The sequence below is a fragment of the Perognathus longimembris genome, chromosome 3 (genome assembly GCF_023159225.1).
Source record: "Perognathus longimembris pacificus isolate PPM17 chromosome 3, ASM2315922v1, whole genome shotgun sequence".
NCBI lineage: Eukaryota > Metazoa > Chordata > Mammalia > Rodentia > Heteromyidae > Perognathus > Perognathus longimembris.
The window spans coordinates 58,060,442-58,085,671 of record NC_063163.1 but is presented as its reverse complement, the minus strand read 5'-3'; the positions used below and the strand labels follow the sequence as shown (position 1 = coordinate 58,085,671).

Below are 25,230 nucleotides of genomic sequence, written 5' to 3'. Positions count from 1 at the left end.
TGCAAAGGAACCATGCCTGTAATCCCAGCACTGGGGCAGCTGAGACAGGAGGCCAAGACAATCATTAAATTTCTTACCACATCTTCAGTTAGCATTGCTTGATATTTCTGTCACATGTTGTGATTACAGCCTCAACTACATATCCCTTGCTAGATTTTATAATTCCTTTATTTACTGAATATCCTTCCTGAGGTTCCTTTCTATTCCTTGTTTGGGCTTAACTTCTCTGGTTGCTCAGTGTATTATTAGTTGCTTAGCCAATCTGACTTTGTTTCCATAATTGAAAGGGGAGTAATGAGATTTGATCAGAGTGTGTAGTAGTTGGCATGATCTCACATTCAGTGACTTCCAGCTTTTGTTTTCATAATCCCTGCTAATGAACTTCAGTTTTACTCCACAAGGAAAGCTATGTAGAGAAGTCATTTGGAAGTCTAAAATTGAGTCATGAGTCCAACAAGTGGAACTTGTAAATTAGATTGTAAAAATACATGTAGCCTATCTTTGGTGTATTCTCAACTAGCTATATGATTAAGCACTGTATGGAGTTGAAATCTCCCCCCACTTTTATTTTATTTTATTTTTTGGCCAGTCCTGGGGCTTGGACTCAGGGCCTGAGCACTGTCCCTGGTTTCTTTTTGCTCAAGGCTAGCACGGTGCCACTTCTGGCCGTTTTCTGTATATGTGGTACTGGAGAATTGAACCCAGGGCCTCATGTATACTAGGCAAGCACTCTTGCCACTAGGCCATATTCCCAGCCCTTCCCCCACTTTTTAAAAAGCAGCTTTTAACCTGTTTACATACACAGTAAAATAAGTCAGAAACTGAATTTTAAATGCACTAGGATACTTATTTAGCATTCACAGGGGAACATTTTTTACTCAGGCTGCTCACATTAGAAATCTGCATGTCTGGAGTGGCATCTGCTAGTTGTACACACCTTAACCATACCATCTGTCAGTCTTGTAATCTTTGGAGGTTTCTCAACAGTGGTTTCTATGCTGGTTTCTGTTAAGTTCTTTGGAAACCAGTGTAAGCAATGTAATAGAGCTAGAAGGAAAGGCTTAGGGCACAAAGTGATGTCAATATTAAAATAAGCATGTCTTCGGTCATGGTATTTGAGTTTACATTCGCTTATTGAGTAGATCATTTTCAACATAGTGTCTAGTGAGTAACTGCTGAATTTGTTCACCCTTTGTCCCTCCATTTCTGTGCCACTCCTTTGCCCTTCCAAAGACATAAGACAAAAAGAGAAACATTCATTTCCATTACCTGGATGCTTGCACTTCTACATGCCATGGAAACACTTACAATAATTCTGCTCTTGGAATTAATACTGCAGGAGCTTTATGTAGTAGAGCTGTCTGTAGTAGAGCCAGTCTATTTCCTGTTAGCAGGGTGAGTGGGATGGATGTACCTTAGATACAGCCAGGCCACCAGGCAGGACTAGCAGCTAACCAGTAGCATATAGGGCAGCTCTAGGCAGACCTGGAGCAGCATCCTAACTCGTCCTACCCCAACCTATCAGGCTGTTCTTTTCTGCTGTGGGTTTTTTTTTTTTTTTGGTTAGTCACGGAGCTTGAACTCTGCCTGGGCACTGTCCTTGAGCTCTTCAGCACAAGACTAGTGTTCTACCACTACACCACAGTGCCATTTCCAATTTTCTGGTGGTTACTTGGAGATAAATCTCATGGACTTTTCTGCCTGGGCTAGCTGAACCACAATTCTTAGATCTCAGCCTCCTGAGTTCCTAGGATTACAGGCATGAGCCACAAGAGCTTGGCTTATCAGGCTATATTTGACCAACATAGTGAATTGAAAATTGTACAGTTACATTTGTCTAAACCTTGATCTATCATATTTCAGCTGGGCATCAGTGTCTCATGCCTGTAATCCTAGCTACTCAGGAAACAGATCTGGGGATCACAGTTCAATGCCAACAACCCTGGGCAGGAAAGTCCATGAGACTTACCTCCAGTTAACCACCAGAAGATTGAGTGTTATCTCAATTATTAACTTCTCTGATGTGAATAAAGAGGAATGAAAGGCTTGGAGTCAAAAGGAGAGTTTACTTCTAAAATTCCTTCAGTATCTTCCCCATAAAAGACATACTTGCTTCTACGATAGTACTTTAACTTTTTTTCCCCCAGTACCTGGGTTTGACCTCAGGGCATTGTGCTCTCACTTGGTTGTGTGTGTGCGTGCGTGTGTGCATGTGCGCGCACTGATGATATTGGAACTTGGAATGGGTGGATCTCCTTTAGCTCTTTCAGGGCTAGCTACCTACCATTTGAGCTACACCTTCTAGTTTTGGCTTTTTGCTGGTGATGAGAGTCTTACAGACTTCTGCCAGGGTTGCCTTCAGATCACAACACCTCAGCCTCAGTAGTCAGCTCTCGGTGCTTTTTTTGCTTGTGGGTAGTGGCTGGTGCTCTACTACATGCCTCCAACCCAGCTTTTTACTGGTTAATTGGAGATGGAATCTTGGATTTTTCTGCCCGGGTTGCCTCCAAACCACATCATCCGGGTCCTAGTCACTAATGCCAAGCATGTTTTAACTTTAAACTTGTCTTCCCTACTGTGTCTGTGGCTTGGCCTTCAACTTTGCATTCCTGGTTGTTAGCATACAGTGCACTGAGGATCAATGAGAGGCCATCACTCTTAAAAAAAAAAAAAAATATATATATATATATATATATATATATATATATAGACATCTGTAATCTGTGCCTGTTCAGTCTTAACTAGTTAATGTTGTACTTTTTTAGAATTTTTCATGCACCATTTGTGCATGAGTAATTGAGATGATCAAATTAAATCACCTATGATAATTTAGAAAGATCCAAAGACCTCAGATATCCTTTTGTTCATCTCCTGTAAGTCATAACTCACTTGTTGCTTGATCAGTGACATGAAGATAGGAGACTAACATATAACTCCAATAAGTCCTTTGTGCTATTAAGGCCTGTGATTTTTTTTCTTGCCACCGCCTGGTAAAAAGCATTAGCTGATTTGGCAGAAAGAAAATGGAGTCACAAGGAAACTCAATTTCAGGAGGGCTGGTGAAGCCAGACATTTAGAAAAAGAGAAAGTAGTTTATAGGAACTTTTTTTTTTTTGCCAGTCTTAGAGCTTGAGCTCAGGACCTGGATGCGAGCACCTACCACTTGAGCCACATGACTTTTTGAGTAGTTTATTGGATATAAGAATATCACTGACTCCTGCCTGGGCTGGCTTCAAACTGATCCTCAGATCTCAGTCACCTGAGTAGCTAGGATTGCAGGTGCAAGCCACCATCACTTAGAAGAACTTTACAAAAGACATTCAACAAACAACTTTTCATTTGCTGTAATTTTCAAGAACATAATCATGGGCAATGCTATGAGTATACACAGTCTTTAAAGAACTCTTACACAGTTCTCAGTTAATGAAGCTCAACACGTAGCCCCGTGACTGTAATCTTAGCTACTCAAGAGGCTGAAATCTCAGGATCACAGCATGAAGCCAGTCTGGGCAGGAAAGCCCTTGAGACTCTTACCTCCAATTAACCACCAAAATCTGCAAGTGGAGCTGTGGCTTAAGTGCTAGAGTGCTAGCCTTGATTGAGCAAAGAAGCTAGAGGATAGTGCCAAACCCTGAGTTCACGTCCCAGTACTGGTATACCACACACACACACACACACACACACAGTATATATATGTCCCAGATTCTTTTAAGATGTTTTTAAGAGGTTTATCGACAGAATTCACCTACATAAAATCCACCCATTTAAAGTGTACAGCCAGTGAATTATATATACACAGATAGGTACAATTGTTAATCTGACTTTTCATTGCTGCAACAACCTCCTGAGAGAAAGTGTTTAAAGGAGGAAAGTTCCGGAGCCCTTCCCAAGCCTTGGACCAAATGAAATAAAGCTTTTTGCAGCAAAATAAATAAAAGGAAAGTTCATCTTGGGGGTTTAAGTGTAAGGTCATGGGCTCCATTGCTGTGGGGCTGTGGCAAGACAGGCAAAGGCTTCATTCAGCTCCTGCCTTCTTGAGGCTAGAATAGTCTGGGCCAGATTCTTGATTCATTTTGATAAATAGATTTTTTTTTTACTGGTTGTACTAGTTACCACCTCATCCTGTCATGCCTGAAAATACTTGCTTTAAGTAAGAACTAATTGCTTTCCTATACAGGCTTTGTTAATCTGGTGGGAGAAAATGTTAAATTTCTTTATTGTTGAGTTTGGTTTCAGATTCTGAACACTTCTCTGATTTCCTTTTATCTCCTTTGAAGCTTTTGTGGGATCTGTCTGTCTTTCTGACCTCTCAGTATTGAGTCCCTTTACACTCCAGGTGATATTTGATCTCCTGACTTTAAATATCATTTATATCCCAACAATGACCCTGGCCTACAAAACTCTACAGCATCTAGGCTGTGGCTACCTTTCTGACTTCCCCTTGTACCATTTCCAGCCCCAAAGTTGATTACACTTGGCCTCTTTGCTGTGTCTTTGATATGCCAAGCACAACTTGCTTCAGAGCTTTTGTGCTTGATGTTTCCACTCTGGCAACAGGAAACATTCTTCATGGTGTGGGTTTTTATATTCAAACTCTTTTCAAAGTGTGTCAAGACGGGGCTGGGAATATGGCCTAGTGGCAACAGTGCTTGCCTCGTATACTTGAGGCCCTGGGTTCAATTCCCCAGCACCACATGTAGAGAAAACGGCCAGAAGTGGCACTGTTGCTCAAGTGGCAGAGTGCTAGCCTTGAGCAAAAGAAGCCAGGGACAGTGCTCAGTCCCTGAGTCCAAGCCCAGGACTGGCCAAAAAGAAAAAAAAAAGAACTCGAAGTGTGTCAAGACTATCTCTTAGCTGGTGATATTGGCTCATGCTTGTAATCCTAGCTACTCAAGAACCTGAGATTTGAAGATCCAGGTTTGAAGTCAGCCCAGACGGAAAAATCCATAAGACTTATTTCCAATTAAGCAACAAAACCTTGGAAGTGTGGCTCAGGTACACACACACACACACACACAACACGCATGCACAGTAACATAAAACTGGCTGGAGTGGGGGGAGGGGAAGAGTTAAAAGACCTAAATTGTTGTGCCAAGTCGCAAGACCACCCCGAAGAAGACCACCGAGATTCAGACACTCCGAAATGCAAAAGCAAGGCAAGGCTTTATTTAACGAGCTGCCAACTCGGGCCTCGTCCTACCCACCGACACAGCGGAGGTTAGGAGGAAGCCCCGAGCTGTGATTACACAGGGCTTATAAAGGCAAAGAACAAGGTTACAACAATCAGCTGTGCAAGCAAGATTAGAACACAGGTACAAATCTGATCGGCTCAGGGTTCGATTCTAAAATGGGGTTCACGTGGTGGGGCCTGACTTCAAAGTCTGGCACCTCATTTCCCCCTTTTTCTTTTTGGTACCTTGGGAGCCAATCATGGCTCCATTCTGTCCATTTCAATGGCTTGCATGTCTAGGGGATGATATAGAGGTAAGGCATGGGCCAGTAGGGCCCAAAGTAGTATCCGAAAATAACTCTGGTCCCTCGGTTTTAAAGGGGGGCTGATGGGTGAAGATCATCCATCTTCTGTAACTTCTTCAGGCTGACTCAGGGGCGTTGACCTCACCCAGCCAGGAACCTATAACCCTAGTTTACTTTACCAAGGGACTGCAGGATTCACCTCACTTTGGAGTGAGCTGCCAAAATAACACTAGCCAGGGTAGTAAGGAAAGAAGGCAAAAAAAATTATAATATTCAGCCTAACTTTCTTTTCTTGAGGCGAAGGCGAAGCGGCTGAGTTGGGTGCTTGGAGACCTCCCATGTTCCACCACGGTAGTTGTCATCCAGGGCAAAGGGGTCAGCTGGCCTGGCGTGGAAGCAATGAACCCAAGTGGCGATGCCGTCTAGGGTTCCTTCCACCGTGGTTCTTAGGATTTCAGTCCCCTGGTCTGAATAAATTGGGGGTAGGGACAAAAGCAGAATCATATCTTTTAGAGTCCAATTCATTTTCTCTACCTGTCCTGCACTCAGGGGTCTATAAGCACAATGCAATTTCCAATCCGTCCCCAGTGCAGTGGCTATTCCCTGACTTACTTTTGAGACGAAGGCCGGTCCGTTGTCTGACCCAATGGTGGATGGGAAGCCATACCTGGGTAGGATTTCTTCCAGGATCTTCTTAGCCACTACATTCGCAGACTCATGCTTTGTTGGATAGGCTTCAACCCATCCTGAAAAGGTGTCTACAAAAACTAGCAAATATTTGTAATTTCTGTGAAATCTACTTCCCAATACACACCTGGCCTATTCCCACAGAGGCGAGCTCCTTTAGTAATCTGTTGATTGGGGGCATTGGCAAGCTGACAGGCCTTTAACAGATCTCAATAAGGACACAATCTCAGGTCTACAAGCTTTCTTTCCTAAACAGATGTATCAACTTAAAATTCTTACTGCCAGTCAGGGCTTTGAGTAAATGCGGGGGGTGAGATTTTAATCTATCCTCTCATTTAACAAACTTACCCTTACCAACCACTCTCACATATGACTGGTAAATTCCTGCCCAGTAGACAGACATGGGCATTGGAAAGGCATGCTTATGAACTATTCTTCTAGGACTTCCCGGCTTTAACTTTTGAAAGGCCAACAGTAGTGACTCTAGGATCTGACACCATCTCTGCCATCCAAGCAGTGGCTTACTGCCTCTGGATGCTCCATCACTTTTGTCCCAGGAGGAGTGACTTTCGACTTGGACTCAGGGCCTGAGTGCTGTCCCTCAGCTCTCCAGCTCAAGACTAGCACCGTACCACTTTTGAGCTCCGCACCACTCCGTTCCCAGCACTCTGCTGGCTGATTAGAGACAAGTCTCTCACAGGGACCTTTCTTTGCCCGGGCTGGCTTCGAACCGCAGATTCAGATCAATGAGTCTTATAAGGGGCCACTTTACTCCAATTATAAGCAACAAGGTGGTCCACACAGAAGTAGTTTTTAAGCATGCTCTCTTACCTGGAACTTATTAAGGGTCAGTATTAGATCTTGACAAACTTGTAGGAATCACCTGTGCTTCTCTGTGGGCCTGCTGGAAACTGTTACAAAAAACCTACAAAGAAGCTGGAATGGCAATTAAACATTTTGGTAGCCATAATTCTCCTTTTCTCACTTTGCAATAATTATTTAGGACAATTTTACTTCCAAATTTCTTATCTAGAAATGTATTCTTGATTTCTAAAGCCTTTCTAACACTAACACAACACTTTAGCTTTTATCTGCATCGGAAAAACTGAAGCTCACAGGCAATCTGAAACCAGGTGCCACCCTTTGCTTACGTGCTGCTTGTTTTAAAAGAGCCTCTTTTTTTTTTCTTCAGTCCCAGTTACTGCATGGCATGAAGACCTTTGAATTTAAACTTAGTTTTGCATCATACTGCAGTCTTGAACATATTCACACTCACACATGCACACACACATACATTTTCAAAAGATCTTAAAGCGCGCTGAATAAGCATCGGCCGTACATTTTAAGACAAAAACCTTTAACAAATGATTTTAGCATTCTCCAGCCTCATTTCCCAGGGCTTGATAGTTTTAGTAAAACATTTTTAGTCTTAGTAAAACATTTTAGCGCACCAAACAATTTTCTGCTTAAGAAGGCTGGGTGGGGGTCCCCTAGAGTTCTTTTTTTGCAGACATTCTCACTGATTGACTGATTGTGGGCTGTCACCTGTACATCTTTCCAGTGAGCTAAAGTCAAGTCCAGGGGAGTGGAAGGAACGTTCCCCATCATCCGTTTGTCAGTCAGGCACAGTGCAAGAAAAAAACACACAAAAATGATCTCCTTAACCTCCCTCCAGTGAGCTAGGATCAAGTCTAGGGGGCTAGATGGAGGTCCTCAGAACGTTATCTATAGCTCTGATCAGATGTTCAGTCCAAAAGGCTACAAGAAACAAACAATTAATACAAAAGGAGGAAAACACACAGGCCTAAGAAAAGCTACGAGTTGGAGATCTCCCAAGCTGGGCCACAACCTCCTACAAGGGTGCAGAAGGAATGGACCCGAGTTGGCCCACAACCTCCTGTAAGAAGGAGTGGACCCGAGTTGGCCCACAACCTCCTGCCAGATAAGCAGAAGGAGCAGACCCAAGTACAAGGTGGGCGGGTTGAGTCTCATTTAGGAGGCCCTCCTGGTCAGTTCCGGCCAAAAACCAAACTGACTCGCGCCCTACAAGTATAAGCAAAAGCAAAACAGACAGACAAATTACAGGACAAGACAAATGAACAGCGCTGTTTTCTTACCTTCAGAGTCTGGGATCTCGGGGTCTCTGGGGCTATCCCGGACGAGCCCCCAAATGTTGTGCCAAGTCGCAAGACCACCCCGAAGAAGACCACCGAGATTCAGACACTCCGAAATGCAAAAGCAAGGCAAGGCTTTATTTAACGAGCTGCCAACTCGGGCCTCGTCCTACCCACCGACACAGCGGAGGTTAGGAGGAAGCCCCGAGCTGTGATTACACAGGGCTTATAAAGGCAAAGAACAAGGTTACAACAATCAGCTGTGCAAGCAAGATTAGAACACAGGTACAAATCTGATTGGCTCAGGGTTCGATTCTAAAATGGGGTTCACGTGGTGGGGCCTGACTTCAAAGTCTGGCACCTCAAATAAACAACAAGACTAAAGATTTCAAGTTGCTTAAAGGAGCACAGAGGGAGACTGGTTGACCAGGCTCTTGGTTTTTTTGTTGTTGTTGTTGTTTGCTTGCTTTTGTTGGGAATGAGAATCTTAAAATTCGTATTTTTTATTCAGAAGCATAGCAATGTATTGTGAATTAGAAGTTTGTGCTCTTGTTTCCTGTCACCTTTTTCTTTTTGTGTGCTGATTTTGAGGTTTGAACTTAGGATCTCAGGCTCAGCTTTTTTTGCAAACAGCTGGTGCTCTACTTCTTGAGCCATACGTCTAGTCTGGCATTTCTGGTTAATTGAAGATGGAATCTTGAAGGCTTTTTATCTGCTTAAGCTGGCTTTGAACCACAATTCTCAGATCTCAGCCTCTTGAGTAGCAACGATTACTGGCATGAACCATAACAACAATTTCTGTCATTTTCTTGATGCACTGATTATTTTTGGTCTCTGGTGTCCTGGCCCAATTCCACTTGCCACTTCCTGTACTTCAGCCTACAGACTTGGAAAACTTAACAAATTAACCATTCTTTCTTCCTGGTCTCTTTCATACATAAATTTCCTGGTCGCCCACTGTAAATCTGGCTTCCGCCTCCACCACACTGATCAACTCTATGCTCAAAGGTTGCCAGAAAACTTGCTAGTTAACAAATTTAGAGGCCTCTTTCCAGTTTAATATTTATCTCCCTAATATTTGGCTGGGCCATCCAATTTCTTCTATCCCAGAAGCTTCTGCCATCTTTACTAGGATTATTTTACTTACCAGGCTCTTTGTTGATGTCCCAGATTTGTGCTGTCTTTGTAAGTTCTTCCTAGGTGACACAAGCCAGCAGGGTTTTTGTTGTTTTTTACTGGTCCTGGGGCTTGAACTCAGAGCCTGGGCTCTGTCCCTGAGCACCTGTGCTCAAGACTAGAACTCTGTGGAGCCACAGCACCACTTCTGGCTTTTTCTGTTTATGTGGTACTGAAGAATCAAACACAGAACTTTATGCATGCTAGGCAAGCACTCTACCACTAAGCCACTTTCCCAGCCCAGCAGTTCTTAAAGTATGGTCCCCTAGCCCTAACATCAGTAGTCTCTGGGAGTTTAGTTAAAAAAAGGAAAAAAAAAAGCAGACCTACTAAATTTGAAATCCTAGAGTTAAGACCCAGTACCATGTTTTGTTTTTTTTTTGTTTTGTTTTGTTTTTTTGCCAGTCCTGGGCCTTGGACTCAGGGTCTGAGCACTGTACCTGGCTTCTTTTTGCTCAAGGCTAGCACTCTACCACTTGAGCCACAGCGCCACTTCTGGCCATTTTCTATATGTGTGGTGCTGAGGAATCGAACCCAGGGCTTCATGTATATGAGGCAAGCACTTTGCCACCCCCAGCACCATGTTTAATAAACTCTGAGTAGTTAAGACACATGCTCAAGTTTGAGAACCTCTAGTCTTTAGCCTCTAGTGCTCTAGATAATTGAATTGCAAAGCTCACATTCTCTGAAGTTCCAGATGTGTATTTCAAGCTCTCTTTGGGCAGCTCCACATGGAAATACACAGATTTATTTAGAAGGTTGAATAGGTGGAGAGATGAATTAAATGGAAACTTCTTAACTTTGAGCATTGTGTGTGCTGATTAAATTATGTGCTGTCTGGCTGGGAATGTGACTTAGCAGTAGAATGCTTGGCCTAGCATGCAGGAAGCCCTGGATTCCATTCCTCAGTACTGTATAAACATAAGAAGCCGGAAGTGGCGCTGTGGCTCAAGTGGTAGAGTGTTATTCTTTTTTTTTTGCCAGTCCTGGAGCTTGAACTCAGGGCCTGAGCACTGTCCCTGGCTTCTTTTTTTTTTTTTTTGCTCAAGACTGGCACTCTGCCACCTGAGCCACAGCGTCACTTCTGGCCTTTTCTATATATGTGGTGCTGAGGAATCGAACCCAGGGCTTCATGTGTACGAGGCAAGCACTCTTGCCACTAGGCCATATTCCCAGCCCCTAGAGTGTTATTCTTTTCTTTTTTCTTTCTTTCTTTTTTTTTTTTTTTTTTTTTTTGCCAGTCCTGGGCCTTGGACTCAGGGCCTGAGCACTGTCCCTGGCTTCCTTTTGCTCAAGGCTAGCACTCTGCCACTTGAGCCACAGTGCCACTTCTGGCCATTTTCTGTATATGTGGTACTGGGGAATTGAACCCAGGGCTTCATGTATACGAGGCAAGCTCTCTTGCCACTAGGCCATATTCCCAGCCTAGAGTGTTATTCTTGAGCAAAAGAAAGCTCAGGGACAGTGCCCAGGCCCCGAGTTCAAGCCCTAGGATGGCAAATAAGTAGATAAATAAACTATGTGCTGTCTTGAAATGTAGGTTCTTTAAGACAATGAGCAACCACTGCATTTGCAAATTTATAAATTTCCCTTTTCATACAATAACCTTTCCTTAAACTGTTCAGTGAGTCTGAAGAAGAGTATTCTAACTTTAAAACTTTTTATCCTAGCCAGGTACCCTAGCCCATACCTGTAATCCTAGCTACTCCAGGAGGCTGGGATCTGAGACTCTTATCTCTAGTTAAGCTCCAAAAAAGCCATAGTGGAGCTTTGGGTTGGGGATAGGGGGATGCTCAGGGGTACCTAGGTCCTGAGTTCAAGAACAGGACAACAAACCCCCAAACTCTCCATTCTGTTCTCTTTGCCTACACGGGATTGAACTCAGCCCTGCGTATTAACCCTTGCCTTTTTTTTTTTTTTTGCTCAAGGCTGGTATTATACCACTTGAGCTACACCTTCATTTCTGGCGTTTTGCTGGTAGTTGGAGATAAGAGTCCTATGGTCTTTCCTGCTTGAGCTGGCTTTCAACTGCGATCCTCAAATCTCTAGCCTCAGTAGATAGGATTATAAAGGCATGAACTACCAGCACCTGGCCTCCATCCTATCTTTTAGTGAGAGCTGTAGTTTTGAGACTACATGGCCTGTTAGACATTAAATGTGTCTCTTCTAATATAGCCAGACGTTTTCTAAGGCTTTTTGTCTTTGTTCAGTTAAACTTAATCCCCAAATCATACTGTTTTTGAAAATTTCCTTTATGTTAGCAAAAGAAAAGAAACCATTCAAGTTCATATATCTTCCATATTCCCATCCTCCTTTCTATTAGTACTATTAGAATTTTCTTTGTACTAGGATAGAAACAAATGCTAATGTATCATATATACTAAACTTTAACAATAAAGTGGTTAGAACATAAACGAAGTAGATTTGCAATATATTTTTTCTCAGTACAAGAGAAATAATTGGCACCTGGATTTGATTTACTTGGAATATGAGTATTTGTACCATATTTCTTCATGCATAGCCCCCCTTAAAGGAGAGAACTAGCATTTTTTGCATGCAGAGAACCCAGAATCTGCGGGACAGGTTGCTGGCATATGAATAATGATGGAGAGGCAACATGTGCACCTGTTCTGCTGAGCTCCCATGTGTACAGAGGAGTGAATCAGCAGCCAGGTGAAGTCTGCATTGTGATTCTTTGTTTGGTTTTGTTTTTGTTGCCAGTCCTGGGGACTTAGCTCAGGGCCTCAGCACTGTCCCTGGCTTCTTTTTGCTCAAGGCTAGCACTCTGCCACTTGAGCCACAGCGCCACTTCCAGCTTTTTCTATATATGCAGTGCTGAGGAATGGAACCCAGAGCTTCATGTATACGAGGCGAGCACTTTACCACTAGGCCATATTCACAGCCCTTGCATTGTGATTCTTTCCAAACGGTCAAGTGTGTGGTGAGGGAGCACCTGATAGGCCATCTCATCACACAGAGCTACCAGTGGAAGAGCCAGGGAAATGGTTCTCCCTCCTACTCTTCCAGCGACATTGGAATTTATGGGAATTATTTAACTTGGGAAAGAAGTCCAGTGGGAACTTTTCAGGGCTGTAAAATGAGGTGATGACTCAAGAGAAGATACAAATGTATTTTAATTTTTGCTTCCTTCCTGAGACGGGAGAGACTTCCTCTTGGGAGATGAGTAAAATAAACAGCTCATATGGTCCTTGAGCATAAAGACCATATCTTGCTTGTGTGTGTGTGTGTGTGTGTGTGTGTGTGTGTGTGTGTGTGTGTGTGTGTGTGTGTGTGCTGATACTGAGGCTTGAATTCAGGGCCTAAGTGCTGTCCCTTAGCTTTTTTGCTTAAGGCCAGAACTTGTATCACTTGAGCCACAGATCCACTTCTAGATTTTTGGTGGTTAATTGAAGAGAAGACTCTCTTGGATTTTTTTTTTTTTTTCTGGACCACAATCCTCAGATCTCAGCCTCCTGAGTAGTTAGAATTACAAACATACGCCACAAACACTCCACATTGTTCCTCTGATTTCTTAGTCCTTTTCTGATTGCTTTTGTCCTAACCCCTCAGGCTTCCAATTATCAAATGCTACTCAGAACTAGCTCATTCCTCCCTATAGGTTTCTCTGAAAACTCTTCTTCCATCAGTGTACTTTTTCCTGTTGCAGCCTCACTATCTCACACTGCCTAGCATTGTCCTTATTGATCTGGCCAGAGTGTTCATCCTGCCCCCCAACCCCCACTGCTGGAAAGATGTGCAGTCTGCAGGCATGGAGTCTCCACTACTGAATGGCTCCACTCTGAATGGCTCAGGTAAGTTACTATGCCTGTATGAACCTTAATTTAGATGTTTTCTACCTGCTTCATAATTAATAAAGATGTAACCACTACAAATTAAATAAGATAGGGCTAGGAATATAGCTCAGTGGTAGAGCATTTGCCTAGCTAGCTCTTAACCTTCAACACTACAAAGAAAAAAAAGAGAAAGAAATTATAAGATAATATTTGACAATATTATCAGGAATGCAACTTATGGTTGGGTACTAATGGCTCCTGCCTCTAATCTAAGCTACTCAGGAGGCTGAGTTCTGAGGACCAAGGTACTGTCGCATAGCAGAAAAGTCAGTGAGACTCTTTTCCTCTAATTAACTAGGAAAAACCAGGAAGTGGAGGTGTGGCTTAAGTGGTAGAGTACCAGTCTTGAGCAAAAAGCCAAGAGAAATCATGAGGCTCTGAGTTCAAGCCCTACTACTGATACACACAAAAAAAATTGTAAAATTTATAAATGATAATGGATTTCATTAATTCTGCCACTGTGGGATGTCTGGAAAGGCATGCAGAACGGTCTGATACTTTGTTTTCTCAGTAAATGTTTGATTATAAAGTTAGCTGTTCTTTGTGTCTGAACTAGCATTTATCAAAGAGCCTTGTGGAGAATGTAGTTTCATTATTTTAACTGTCTAGTTGAAGGAATGTAGTGATCTTCACTGTTGTAATCACTTTCAACATGCCATGTGAAACCGTAGCTTCTATTGTTGATGATCCTCTTGTATCCCCTTCCTGTGGTTGTACCTGCACTATCACTGTATCTCATCTGAGTACACTGGATACTGTATATACTGGTATTAGAATTAGGGAAGTGAAAGGGAATATCAAAATCGAGAGACAAAGGATAAAAAGACAAATGACACCAAAAGCAATACTTGCAGAACCATTTGGTGTAAACCAACTCAACAACTCATGGGGGGAGAGGGAAAAGGAGGAGTGAGGGAGGAGGTAACAAACAGTACAAGAAATGTACCCAAGGCCTAACATGGAACTGTAACCTCTCTGTACATCACTTTGACAATAAATAAGAAAAAAAAAGAATAAGGAAAAAAAAGAAAAAAAGAAAAGAATATAGTGATCTTATAGACAGCAGAAGTATAATTTTTTTTGGAGGGGGATGCTGGTCCTGAGGCTTGAACTCAGGGCCTAGGTGCTGTCCTTGAGCTTTTGTGCTCAAGGGTAGCACTCTACCACATGAGCCACAGTTCCACTTCCAGCTTTCTGGTGGTGCACTGGAAGTAAGAATCTCACAGACTTTCCTGCTAAAACTGGCTTCTAACCACAATCCTTAGATCTCAGCCTCCTAAGTAGCTAGGATTACAGGTGTGAGCCCCTGGCACCTGACGAGCAGCATGATTCTTATTCTGGAAAGAGTACTTTAAAGGGAGTCTCAGAGGACCCAGTGACCACAGTGTTTAAGAACTTAGAATAAAGTGCCAGTAGCTCATGCCTGGGATCCCACCTAATCAGGTGGATAAGATCTGAAGACTGCAAGTTCAAAGCCAGCCTGGGCAGAAAAGCCCAGAAAACTCATCTCCAATTAACCACCAAATAGCTGGAAGTATAGCTGTGGCTCAAGTGGTAGAGTACCAGCCTTGAGCGAATTAAAGCTAAACAACAGTGAGTGCCCAAATCCTGAGCTCAAGCCCTAGTACTGGGGGGGGGGGGGGAAGGGAGGGGACAAAAAAGACTTGGAATATAGCTGACACTGGGTTATGAATGATGGGTGGAGGAACTGTTCATGAACTAGAAGAGGCCCTATGGTAAATTCTGTGTGAGGGCTAGAATTCAAGCTCTTATCTCTTATTTGGCTAGTAAAGAGTTAATAATGTCCCTACATATGCTGTTATTTGCTATTACCAAATCCTGCCCTTCATACTCATTCCAAACACCCACAGATTTGTACATCTGTATCTATGCCTACGCATTTCTATTATCTTCTTAAAACCATTTCAGTATGCCTCTGTTAAATTGGTTGTGCCACCTTTTTTTTTTTTTTATAATCCTGGACACAAAGAAATCTAAAACAAAATAGCAGAACATAAGCAGCAACAATTTAGGCAAGGCTATTTATAATCTCCCAGTTCAGTGGCTCATTGTCTTCACTAAAAGGTCACTGATTATCTTGTATATTTGTAAATGCAACGAACCTTTCCAAGGAGAATGGAATAACATTTTGAGCTCTTCTAAGCAAGGTACAATGTAAATGCAAAATGGAACATAATTATTACTGGAAGATAACTGTCTTACAACTTGGATGGCCTTAAACTAAATGATCTTATTCTACTCACAGAGAGTGAGTTGAAAAAATAGGCTCAAGATTCAACCAGGAAAAGTGTTGTTTCCACACAGGAAAGTGAAGGGAGTGTGGCAGATGCCATTGGCTGCCCAACAGCAACCATTCTCCCCTCTATTTCATATTTTTCCTAGGGGAAGCACTGTGTCCAGCCCCAGGGAGGAGTCATGATCATCTAAACAAGTCCTAGCAGGGGCTGGGAATGTGGCTTAGCGGTAGAGTGCATGAAGCCCTGGCTTCGATTCCTCAGCACCAAAGGAGAAGGAGAAGACAGGGACAGTGCTCATGCTTTGAGTTCAAGCCCCATGACTAGCAAAAAAAAAAGTCCTGGCTATCCCATAACCATGCTAGCTACTTGGGATCATCTCTCCATTTCTTTAGCTTCTCTGCTCTGAATAGTGAGGTACAAAGGGAAAACACTTGAATTCTTGAGAGAATTCACTTATTTCACAATAAAAGAGATAATGCAATATAGTGTTTCCCTTCCTTCCTGTTTGGAGGAGGACATGATGCTTCCAAAACTATCTTGTATCCAACAAGGAGAGGCCAAGAGAATTTCAAATGTTCATGATGGAACTACTCAACAACCCCTGGAATAGAAAAGTTTTATGGTGGCTCCATAAACAATCTGTTTCCATGAGGATTATTCACCTGTCAGAGAGGAAGGGACCTGCTCTAAGTCTCCAGTTCAATCAGAGTTTAATGGAACCTTGTGAATAGCCAAAAGTCAGTACAGCTCAACACGGGGCAGTTCATTTCAGACACATCCTCCTGAGAATAGGCTGCTTTCAAAGCCAAAGTATTGGGATAACAGTCATAAACAGGACTTCTGTCTCTTCCAGTTCATATAAGGAAGCAACAGTTCATTTATATTGAGGAAGTCAGCCAGTTCATTAAAAAAAAAAAATTAAGGGCCCTGCAAGTCCCACTTTTGAGGTAAGCAGATACTACATAATCCATGGTTGCCAGGGCCACTAGCAAGACTGGCCATAGCTCCATTTGTAAATCTGCCTCTTCCTAAGGAATGCCCTCCCACCAAATTAAAGACTGCCAAAATTTTCTTGGTAAAATTTTTGTGGCCTGCCTAACTGGAGTCATATCCCTAAAACCAAGATGTTCGGCCAGCAAAGTATAGCCCTCACCAGGTGTGCATGCACAAAGGATAAAGGAAGATGCCTTTACAACGATGACCTTTTGGTGCCATGATTCCCACAATCACAGTTTGAAACTACTCACTCACACTAAAGAGAATGCATGTGTTCATCCCCACAAATGCCAACACATCTGGACATTGAGCTAAAAACCATCTGTTACATAAGCCCCACTTGTCGATCAACCTATCAGAGTTCACACCAAAGGAAGGCTGCAACTCCACCCAGTGACCCACCCACTCTTCCTGCTTCCCCTACACACACCCAGGAAAGCAGTGAGTGTTATCCTCATGGCTACAGCATTGCCACTCAACCGCTTCAGGACTCTCTTATGGGCCTACTTTCACTTTGTATAAACCTGTGTTTCACTTTATTCTGCTTGTTCTTTGTTGGGAGATGTAGGGGATTTGGAGTCAAGATTTGGATAGGAGGTTATTATCCCTGAGACCTTCACTCAATCACACTGTCTACTGAAGAGGAAAGATATAAGCTAGGGATACTGCCTTTGGGAGATAAACATGAAACAAATATTCCAGCAGAAAATAGTGACAGTTGAAACCAATGCTGAGTACCAGTAACTATTTCATGATAGGTAGGGATGATAGCATTGAAGAGAAAAGGCTTCTCCAAAAAAAGAACAAGTAAACCAAGTTGCCATCTATTCTGTTGACCTTAGAATTATTTAGGATCCTTTAAAACAGTAAAGAGCAGGAGAGAACAGAGAAGAGGCATTAGAAATGTAGACATTAGAAATGATAAGTCTTTCTGAGTGCCAATGGCTTACACCTGTAACTCTAGCTATTCAGGAGGCTGAGATCTGAGGATCGGGGCTCCAAGCCAGCTGGAGCAGGAAAGTCTGTCAGAGTCTTATCTCCAATTAACCAGCAAAAAGATGGAAGTGGAGCTGTGGCTCAAGTGGGATAACATAAGCCTTGAAAGAAAAAGCTAGAGGACAGCGTTCAGACCAAAAGTTCAAGTCCCAGTACAGGAAGGAAGGAAGCAAGGAGGGAGGGAGGGAGAGAAGGGAAGGAAGGAAAAGAAAGAATGAAAGAAAGAAAGGAAGGAAGAAGCTGAATGCTGGTGGCTCATACCTATAATCCTAGCTACTCAGGAGGCTGAGATCTGAGGATTGTGGTTCAAATCCAGCCAGGGCAGAAAAATCCCCAGGAGACTCTTAGGTCCTAACCACTCAAAAAGCAGAAGTGGCTCAAAGGGGGTAGAGTGCTAGCCTTGAGCAAAAGTGCTCAGGGAGGGACAGTGTCCAGGCCCTGAGTTTAACAACAACAAGAAGACAGAAAAATAAAAAAGAAAGGAATATAGAACCTGTCGATTAACCAATAATATGTGGGATTGACTGGGGCCTTAGTCTATTTGGTGGATGGAAGCACATCACATCATCACTGTGTGTACAAAACAGATCCCCGTTTCTACCACTTTCTGCATCCTAGGCCTTCCAAATGTGACTTTACTGGATCTTCCTCATAGGAGTGGAATGTCTTTCTCCATCCTTGAATTTAGCCTGGTCTTACAACCTGCTCCAGCCTACAGAAGGAAACAAGTGGCAGGTGCCTGAGATCAAAGCCTTGAAGCCTAGGTCTCAAAGCTTGGTTCACTTCTGCTCTCCTGGACCACTGCTTAGCCACCATGAATACAAGTCCTGCCAGCCTGCTGAATTTGCTAGCAATCAGAGGCCAGAAGTCTCCCCCAGAAGCTATCTGCTCCAGCTAGTTCAGCAAAAAATGTTTTCCCAAGATCACTGGAGCCTAGCCTAGATTAAGATAACCTCCCACTGAACCAGAGACTGGTGGATAACTATAAGTAATTGTTACTTTAGACCATGAAGTATTACGTGGTTTGTCTGGAAGCAAAAGCTAACTGATAAAACCAGAACAGAGAAAAGAGAGCGAACAAGGGCAGAACTATCAAATAGGAACTGGCAGGTTGGAACATAGGAAACCAAGAGCATGAATGAAATTCCTAAGGCTTGCCCGGCTAGCTCAGTAAATAGAACATGGAAATCATAATCTCAGGGTTGTTGGGCTTGAGCCCCACATTGGGCACAGAAGTTCATCCTTGAGAGTGAAGGAAGAAAGAAATGTACTCCAAAAAGAAATGTACTCATTATTTAAATATGTAGCTGTAACTCCTCCGCACATCACTTTTATAAAAACAATAAAAAATGTCTCTTAAAATCTCAAGGATTCTCCTTTGCCACTGTGGGCTGAGGAAATCAAACAACCAGGCCATATTTCTCATCTGTATCCTCTTCCTTCTTCTCTTCACCCCCACCCTAAATTCCATCATGTCTCTAGAAGTAAATGCTTGAATTACCAGGCACAGGTGACTCACACTTACAATCCTAGTTACTCAGGAGGCTAAGATCTAAGAATCCCTGCTCAAAACCAGCCTAGGCAGAGAAGATCCTGAGAGTCTTATCTCCAATTAACCAGCAAAAAACTGGAAGTAGTATTGTGGCTCAAATGGTAGAACTAGTGCTAAGCATAGCACTAGGGAAGGGGCACCAAAAAGCTAAGGAACAATGCCAGGCCCTAAGTTCAAGCCCCCAGCATGGAGACACACACACACACACACACACACACACACACACACACACGTTTGAATAATGAACTGAATGCATGACTTGAGTGCATTAACAATGTTGAATTTGTCCAGAGGTAGAGCGAACTCCCTTGAGGTGGAATGCTTTCACACTCAGTGTTGAGGCATGAGACAGTTAGCCCTGCCTGCCCCAAAGCTGCCTGGGTTTGGATACTGAGTTGCAAACAATGACTGCCCCCAAGGGGACTGAACATGTAAGTAAACTCACTTGGGTTACCTAAATCCATGCTAATTAAAAGCTCTTGCTATTTCCCTCCTTTTTTTTCCATATTGATGTCACTCCTCAGCCCCTTTTTTTGTTTTCTTTTGTCTGTCATGGGGCTTGAACTCAGGGCCTTGACTCCCCAGTTTTGGTGCTCAAGGCTAGCTCTCTACCACTTGAGTCTCCACTTCCAGCTTCCTGACTAGCTTCGAACCGCGCAGAGCGTCTGGGATTATAGGCGCGAGCCACCGGTGCCTTCCATCAACTCAATCTCAGGTTCTCCCAGCACCCTGCCAGTGACCCAGGTTGACTGCTGCAGAGTTAGGTAGGCACAGCCTGAGCCGAGCCCTGCGGGGAGATCGATGGTCCCTAGCCGCATCTCTGGGCTCGTGGAGCCACACGGATGCCCTGGCGGAGCGCGACAGCCGCAGAGACGGTCCCTAGAGCACACCGTGCTCCCTCGGTCCCCGCCCCACTCCGAAAAGGGGCGGAGAATGGGAGGAGCTGGAGGCGGCCACTGGGCTCCGAGGCCCCGGGCGTTCTTTAAAAGCCGCAGGTTTTGACAGCTCCGCAGGCTGCCGCCAAGGTCCCTGCCCCTCGCGCCCCGGAGCGCTCCCGGCTCGCCTGCTGCCCGCGGTGCGGCGAGGTCCAGATCACTCAGGCTGCGCTCCAGCGCGGGGCGCGCTCCATGCGGCCGCCCAGCATGTCCGGGCACTTTCTGCTCGCTCCCATTCCCGAGTCCTCCTCTGACTACCTCCTGCCCAGGGACATCAAGCTGGCGGTGCTGGGCGCCAGCCGCGTGGGCAAGAGCGGTGAGTGCGGCGGGGACGCGGGTGTCCACTTTCCAGGGGCCTGGGGAAGAGACGCGAAGGCGAAGGACCGGAGGACACTGGCGGGTTGGGCGCCGGGAGTGACCCTTCCCGCCCTCTCATCCCCTACTCCTGGAATCTCGCCTGGGTTGGCACCTGTTGGAGGATGGGGTGGCAGGAGGGGGTGCCCGCCCGCCCGCCTATGGGTGACAAGCCCCGCGGGGACGCCGCCGTGAGGACTTGGGCTGTGTCCGGGATGCGGGCAGCGTGCGGTTCGGTTCCTCGGGCCATTGACCCCTCCGGCCACCCCGACCCCGCTGAGCCCGGGACGGATCGCCCTGTCAGAAGCCTTCCGCTCATTTTCCAATTTCCTTTTCAGCAATGATTGTGCGCTTCCTGACCAAAAGATTCATTGGCGACTATGAACCGAATACAGGTTAGGATAGCTTCTTGATTTTGTGCTTGTATATTTCTTTTTGCTGATTCCAGTGTAGGAATGGTTGGGGGTGGAGGTGGAACACGGGGACTGGGCGCTTCCCCTTAGCTTTTTCTAATACTTGAACCACAGCTCCTCTTCTGTCATGTTGGTAGTTCATTGGAGATGGGAGTCTCAACAGACTTACCTGCTTTGGCTGGCTTTGAACTGTGATTTTCAGTTCTCAGCCTCATGAGAAATTAGGATTACAGGCTGAGACACGGGGCCCAGCTCCCTGTGGAGATATTCCCTTCTTTCTTCATTTCTTTTTTTCCTTCCTTCAAAGCTCACTCCTCTTCTTTCTCCAGGCAAGCTGTATTCCCGGCTGGTCTTTGTGGAGGGGGATCAGCTATCCTTACAGATCCAGGACACCCCTGGGGGCATCCAGGTAAGGACTAAAAGGAGCAAACACTTACCCACCAAGATGGCTAAGCACTTAAAGTATGTGTTAAAAAGAGGAGTGGGGGGCTGAGGATATGGCCTAGTGGCAAGAGAGCTTGCCTCGTATACATGAAGCCCTGGGTTCGATTCCCCAGCACCACATATACAGAAAATGGCCAGAAGTGGCGCTGTGGCTCAAGTGGCAGAGTGCTAGCCTTGAGCAAAAGGAAGCCAGGGACAGTGCTCAGGCCCTGAGTTCAAGGCCCAGGACTGGCCAAAAAAAATAAAATAATAAAATAAATAAATAAAAAGAGGAGTGGGGGCTAACACTAAAAAGGAATTAAAGGCAGCTTCCTTTTATCAGCTGCGGTGTGTGTGTGTGTGTGTGTGTGTGTGTGTGTGTGTGTGTGTACATGTGCATGCACACATGCTTGTCCTAGGGCTTGAATTCTGGTCTCAAGTTCTTTTGCTCAAGGTTGGCACTCTACAACTTGAGCCATATCTCCAATTATGGGTTGTGGGTTTTTTTTCTCTGGTTAATTGGAGATAATCTCACACTGTCTGGGCTGATCTTGAACAGCCATCCTCATGTCTCAGCTTCCTGACTAAACTGGGACTACACATGTAAGCCAGCAGGGTCTGGCTAAGCCATTTGACTCAATTTTGCAGCCCTTCTGGGTCATCATCACTACCTGGACTACTTAGGCATAGCTTACCACTTTCAGAGCTCAAAGACCCAAAACTGAAAAACAAAACAACAAGAAAACCACCAACTGTAAAAAGTGGTAAAGGGCATGTGTTGCACAAAAATTATCCTTGGTCCAATCCTTAGCAGCACAGTAGGAAAACAAAAAAATAGATGGGATTTGGGTGGAAAGGAGTCTTTTTTCCTGACACTGTTGCCTCACATAAATAATTTTAATCAGATAACCCCTGGCCAGTGGTCAGGAATGCAACTTAAGTAACAAGTTACTAATTGCTAAGCTCTACTAGGGAGGAAAGGTCCTGTGGAGGAACCCAAAGAAAGGAATTTGTTTCTGTAACATTCTCAAGAAATGGCCTGCTAAAAATATTTTTATGGGTTTGGGAATAGATATTTATCTTGGCTTATTTTCAAAGTGTTGTTTATTATGAATTAGTTCCCTAAAACTCTGAACCGTTCTAGTCTGAAGTCATTCTTCAAGTCAGCCAGGGTTCACTAGAGGGCCTGTCAAGCAGGGGGTGGGGGGTGGGGTGGGGTTGAAAATAATCTATGGAGAACAAGTTTATAAAATAATCTAGCCTGGAAGCTTGAGAATTTCACTTTGCCTCTCAGAAAGTTCTTATCTGGTGAAGCTAGCAAGATCCTGAAAACTATCCTGATTTGTGTGTGTGTGTGTGTGTGTGTGTGTGTGTGTGTGTGTGTGTGTGTGTGTACCCCCATACTAGGGCTTGAACTCTGAACCTGAACTCTGTCCCTTGGCTGTTTTGCCCAGTGCTGGTGATCTATCACTTTGTCACAGCTTTATTTCCAGTTTAATTGGAGATGAGTCTCATGGACTTTTCTGCTCAGGCTGGCTTCTAACCATGGACCTCAGGTGTCAGCCTCCTGAGTAACTAGGATTAAAGCATGAGCAACCAGTGCCTAGTTCATGATTTCTTTTTGCAGTGTGCCTTCATGTGTTACTTTGGTGTCATATTTGTGCTTGTCTCATTGGGGGCTGCTTTCACCTGGTGTCCTTTTGATCTTTCTCAGGCCCAAGACAACCTCAGCCAGGCAATGGATTCTCTGTCCAAGTGTGTCCAGTGGGCTGACGGCTTTCTGCTGGTCTACTCCATCACAGACTATGACAGCTATCAGTCCATCCGGCCCCTTCATCAGCACATCCGGAAGGTTCACCCTGACTCCAAAGTCCCTGTCATTATCGTGGGGAACAAGGGGGACCTCCTGCATGCCCGGCAAGTGCAAACACATGATGGTGTTCAGCTAGCTAATGAGCTGGGCAGCCTGTTTCTGGAAATTTCCACGAGTGAAAACTATGAAGACGTCTATGATGTGTTTCAGCATCTCTGCAAAGAAGTGAGCAAGGTGCACAGCCTTGGTGGAGAGCGGAGAAGGGCCTCCATCATCCCCCGGCCCCGTTCCCCCAACATGCAAGATCTGAAGAGGCGCTTCAAGCAGGCTCTGTCTTCCAAAGTAAAATCTCCCTCTGCATTGGGATGACTGCTCTCAGAGACACTGATGTCTTTTTCAATGTATAATGCAGCTACAAAGACTGGATTTCCAGCTGGGCTCCAGTGGCTCATGCCTATAATCCTAGCTACTCAAGAGGTTGAGATCTGAGGATCAGGTTCAAAGCCAGCCCATGCAGGAGAGTCCATGAGACTCTTACCTACAGTTACCCATCAAAAAGCTGGAAATAGAGCTGTAACTCAAATAGTAGAACATCAGCCTTGAGTAAAAAAGCTAAGGGACAATGCCCAAGCCCTGAGTTCAAACCTCAGTACTGGCACACACACAGGCATGCACACACACACACACAGTTTCTCCCATTTTAATCACCAATTCAGAGTTTATTTTTCTAAAGACTTTACTGGTTTTCAAGTGTATGTGTATTCCTAAAATGTCAGTGATTACCTAGACGTTGTACAGATTTTTTTTAAATAACTTTCTTTTTTACTGTAACTACTAGCCACTTTTCCATTAAAGGCAAAATGGCAACATTGCTCTGTTTTCTAAATGTCTATTTATAGAAATTGTTCTTGCACCAGAGCCCAGAAGTGCCTTCCCCAAATCTGAACTGTGATTGGTGTCTTGGGAGGGGGTCACAGAGCGGGAGGTTGATGTGGGAGTAAGGGAAGTATGTGGAGGAGGAAATGGATCTGAATAACTTTAATTGGGGGCACTTGGCCAACCATCATGAAGTTGACACTTATTTTCAGGGAAAGAGATACACTGTGAAATGATGCTTTAAGAGGTAGGGATCATGAACATTATGATTTATTAGTACAAATCAAAATGTAGCCTCTCTATTCATATTTAAAAGAAGAAAAACTCCAGCTGGGTGCGGGTAGCTTATATTTGCAATCCTAGCTACTCAAGAGGCTGAGATCTGAAGATTGTGGTTCAAAGCCAGAAGTAGAAGTGTTGCTCAAGTAGTACAGTACCATTGTTGGTGGGAAAAAGACTGGCAAGAGCGTGATACCCTGAGTTAAATCCCAGATACCAGAAAATGAAAAGAAAAATTTCTGTTTTCCAGGATTTTTAAAATGTCAGTAAACACATTTCATCTGTCAGAATTCTCTTTCCCTTCTTGTCCTTCCTGAGCTTCCATTGCATATAGTGGTCATAAGGAGATGATGAAAGTATAATTTCATGAGTTGCAGTTAGTACCTAAAGAGAATTTTTCTTAAGTTCACAATACTTAAAGATGGGCAGAATCTCATAAACAAATTTTACAGAGAAAACACTCCATAGATGAGGTTCATTAGTCACTTTAGTGAGTGAGCTCCAGAATTGTTTAAGTCCTACTGCTCAATTAGGATGGAAAGAGATCCCTGTGGAAAGGAAAGTAAGCATAGTGTAAGAATGTAGAACAGGTATGGTGGCCTGCCATCCCATTTACTCAGGAAGTACAGCTCATACAGATAAGAGAATCATAGTTCCAGACCAGCTACCAGGTATGGTAGCATACTCTGTGCTCCCAGCTGTGTGGGAGAGGGGTATGGGAGGATTACAGAGGCTACCACAGCAAAAGTAGGAGACTTTCTGCAAAGCAAACTAAAAGCAAAAGGACCGGAGCATTGGCTCAAGTACCTGCCTACTAATCACGAGTACTGAAGAAAAAAGAAGTGTTTGGGGGATGGAGAGCTAGGAATTGAACACATGACTTCCATCTCTGGTATCTTTATGTGTGTTATCTGGGGAGGGAGCGTAGAAAAGACCATGAAGAAGCTCAATGAAAGACATGATACAGGTGTTGACAAGCAAAGCATTGGTCACCTTGTCATAGCTGAATTCTATGTCTTCAGAGAAACA

General features: G+C 44.1%; 1 protein-coding gene across 1 annotated transcript; it reads left to right on the top strand.

Moving 5' to 3' along the window:
- Positions 1-20,161: 20,161 nt before the first annotated feature.
- Rasl11a (RAS like family 11 member A) lies at positions 20,162-23,600 on the top strand. The gene is made up of 4 exons (XM_048341603.1): positions 20,162-20,359; positions 20,736-20,792; positions 21,140-21,219; positions 22,948-23,600. The coding sequence occupies exons 1-4, from the start codon at positions 20,236-20,238 to the stop codon at positions 23,413-23,415; spliced, it is 729 nt and encodes a 242-aa protein (XP_048197560.1). The 5' UTR covers positions 20,162-20,235; the 3' UTR covers positions 23,416-23,600.
- Positions 23,601-25,230: the final 1,630 nt, after the last annotated feature.

Bases quoted from the DNA above. Each gene is read 5' to 3' on its own strand.
- Rasl11a (XM_048341603.1), top strand. From the start codon at position 20,236: ATGCGGCCGCCCAGCATGTCCGGGCACTTTCTGCTCGCTCCCATTCCC. The intron at 20,793-21,139 runs GTTAGGATAGCT...TTCTTTCTCCAG, and splicing joins CGACTATGAACCGAATACAG to GCAAGCTGTATTCCCGGCTG. The intron at 21,220-22,947 runs GTAAGGACTAAA...GATCTTTCTCAG, and splicing joins ACACCCCTGGGGGCATCCAG to GCCCAAGACAACCTCAGCCA.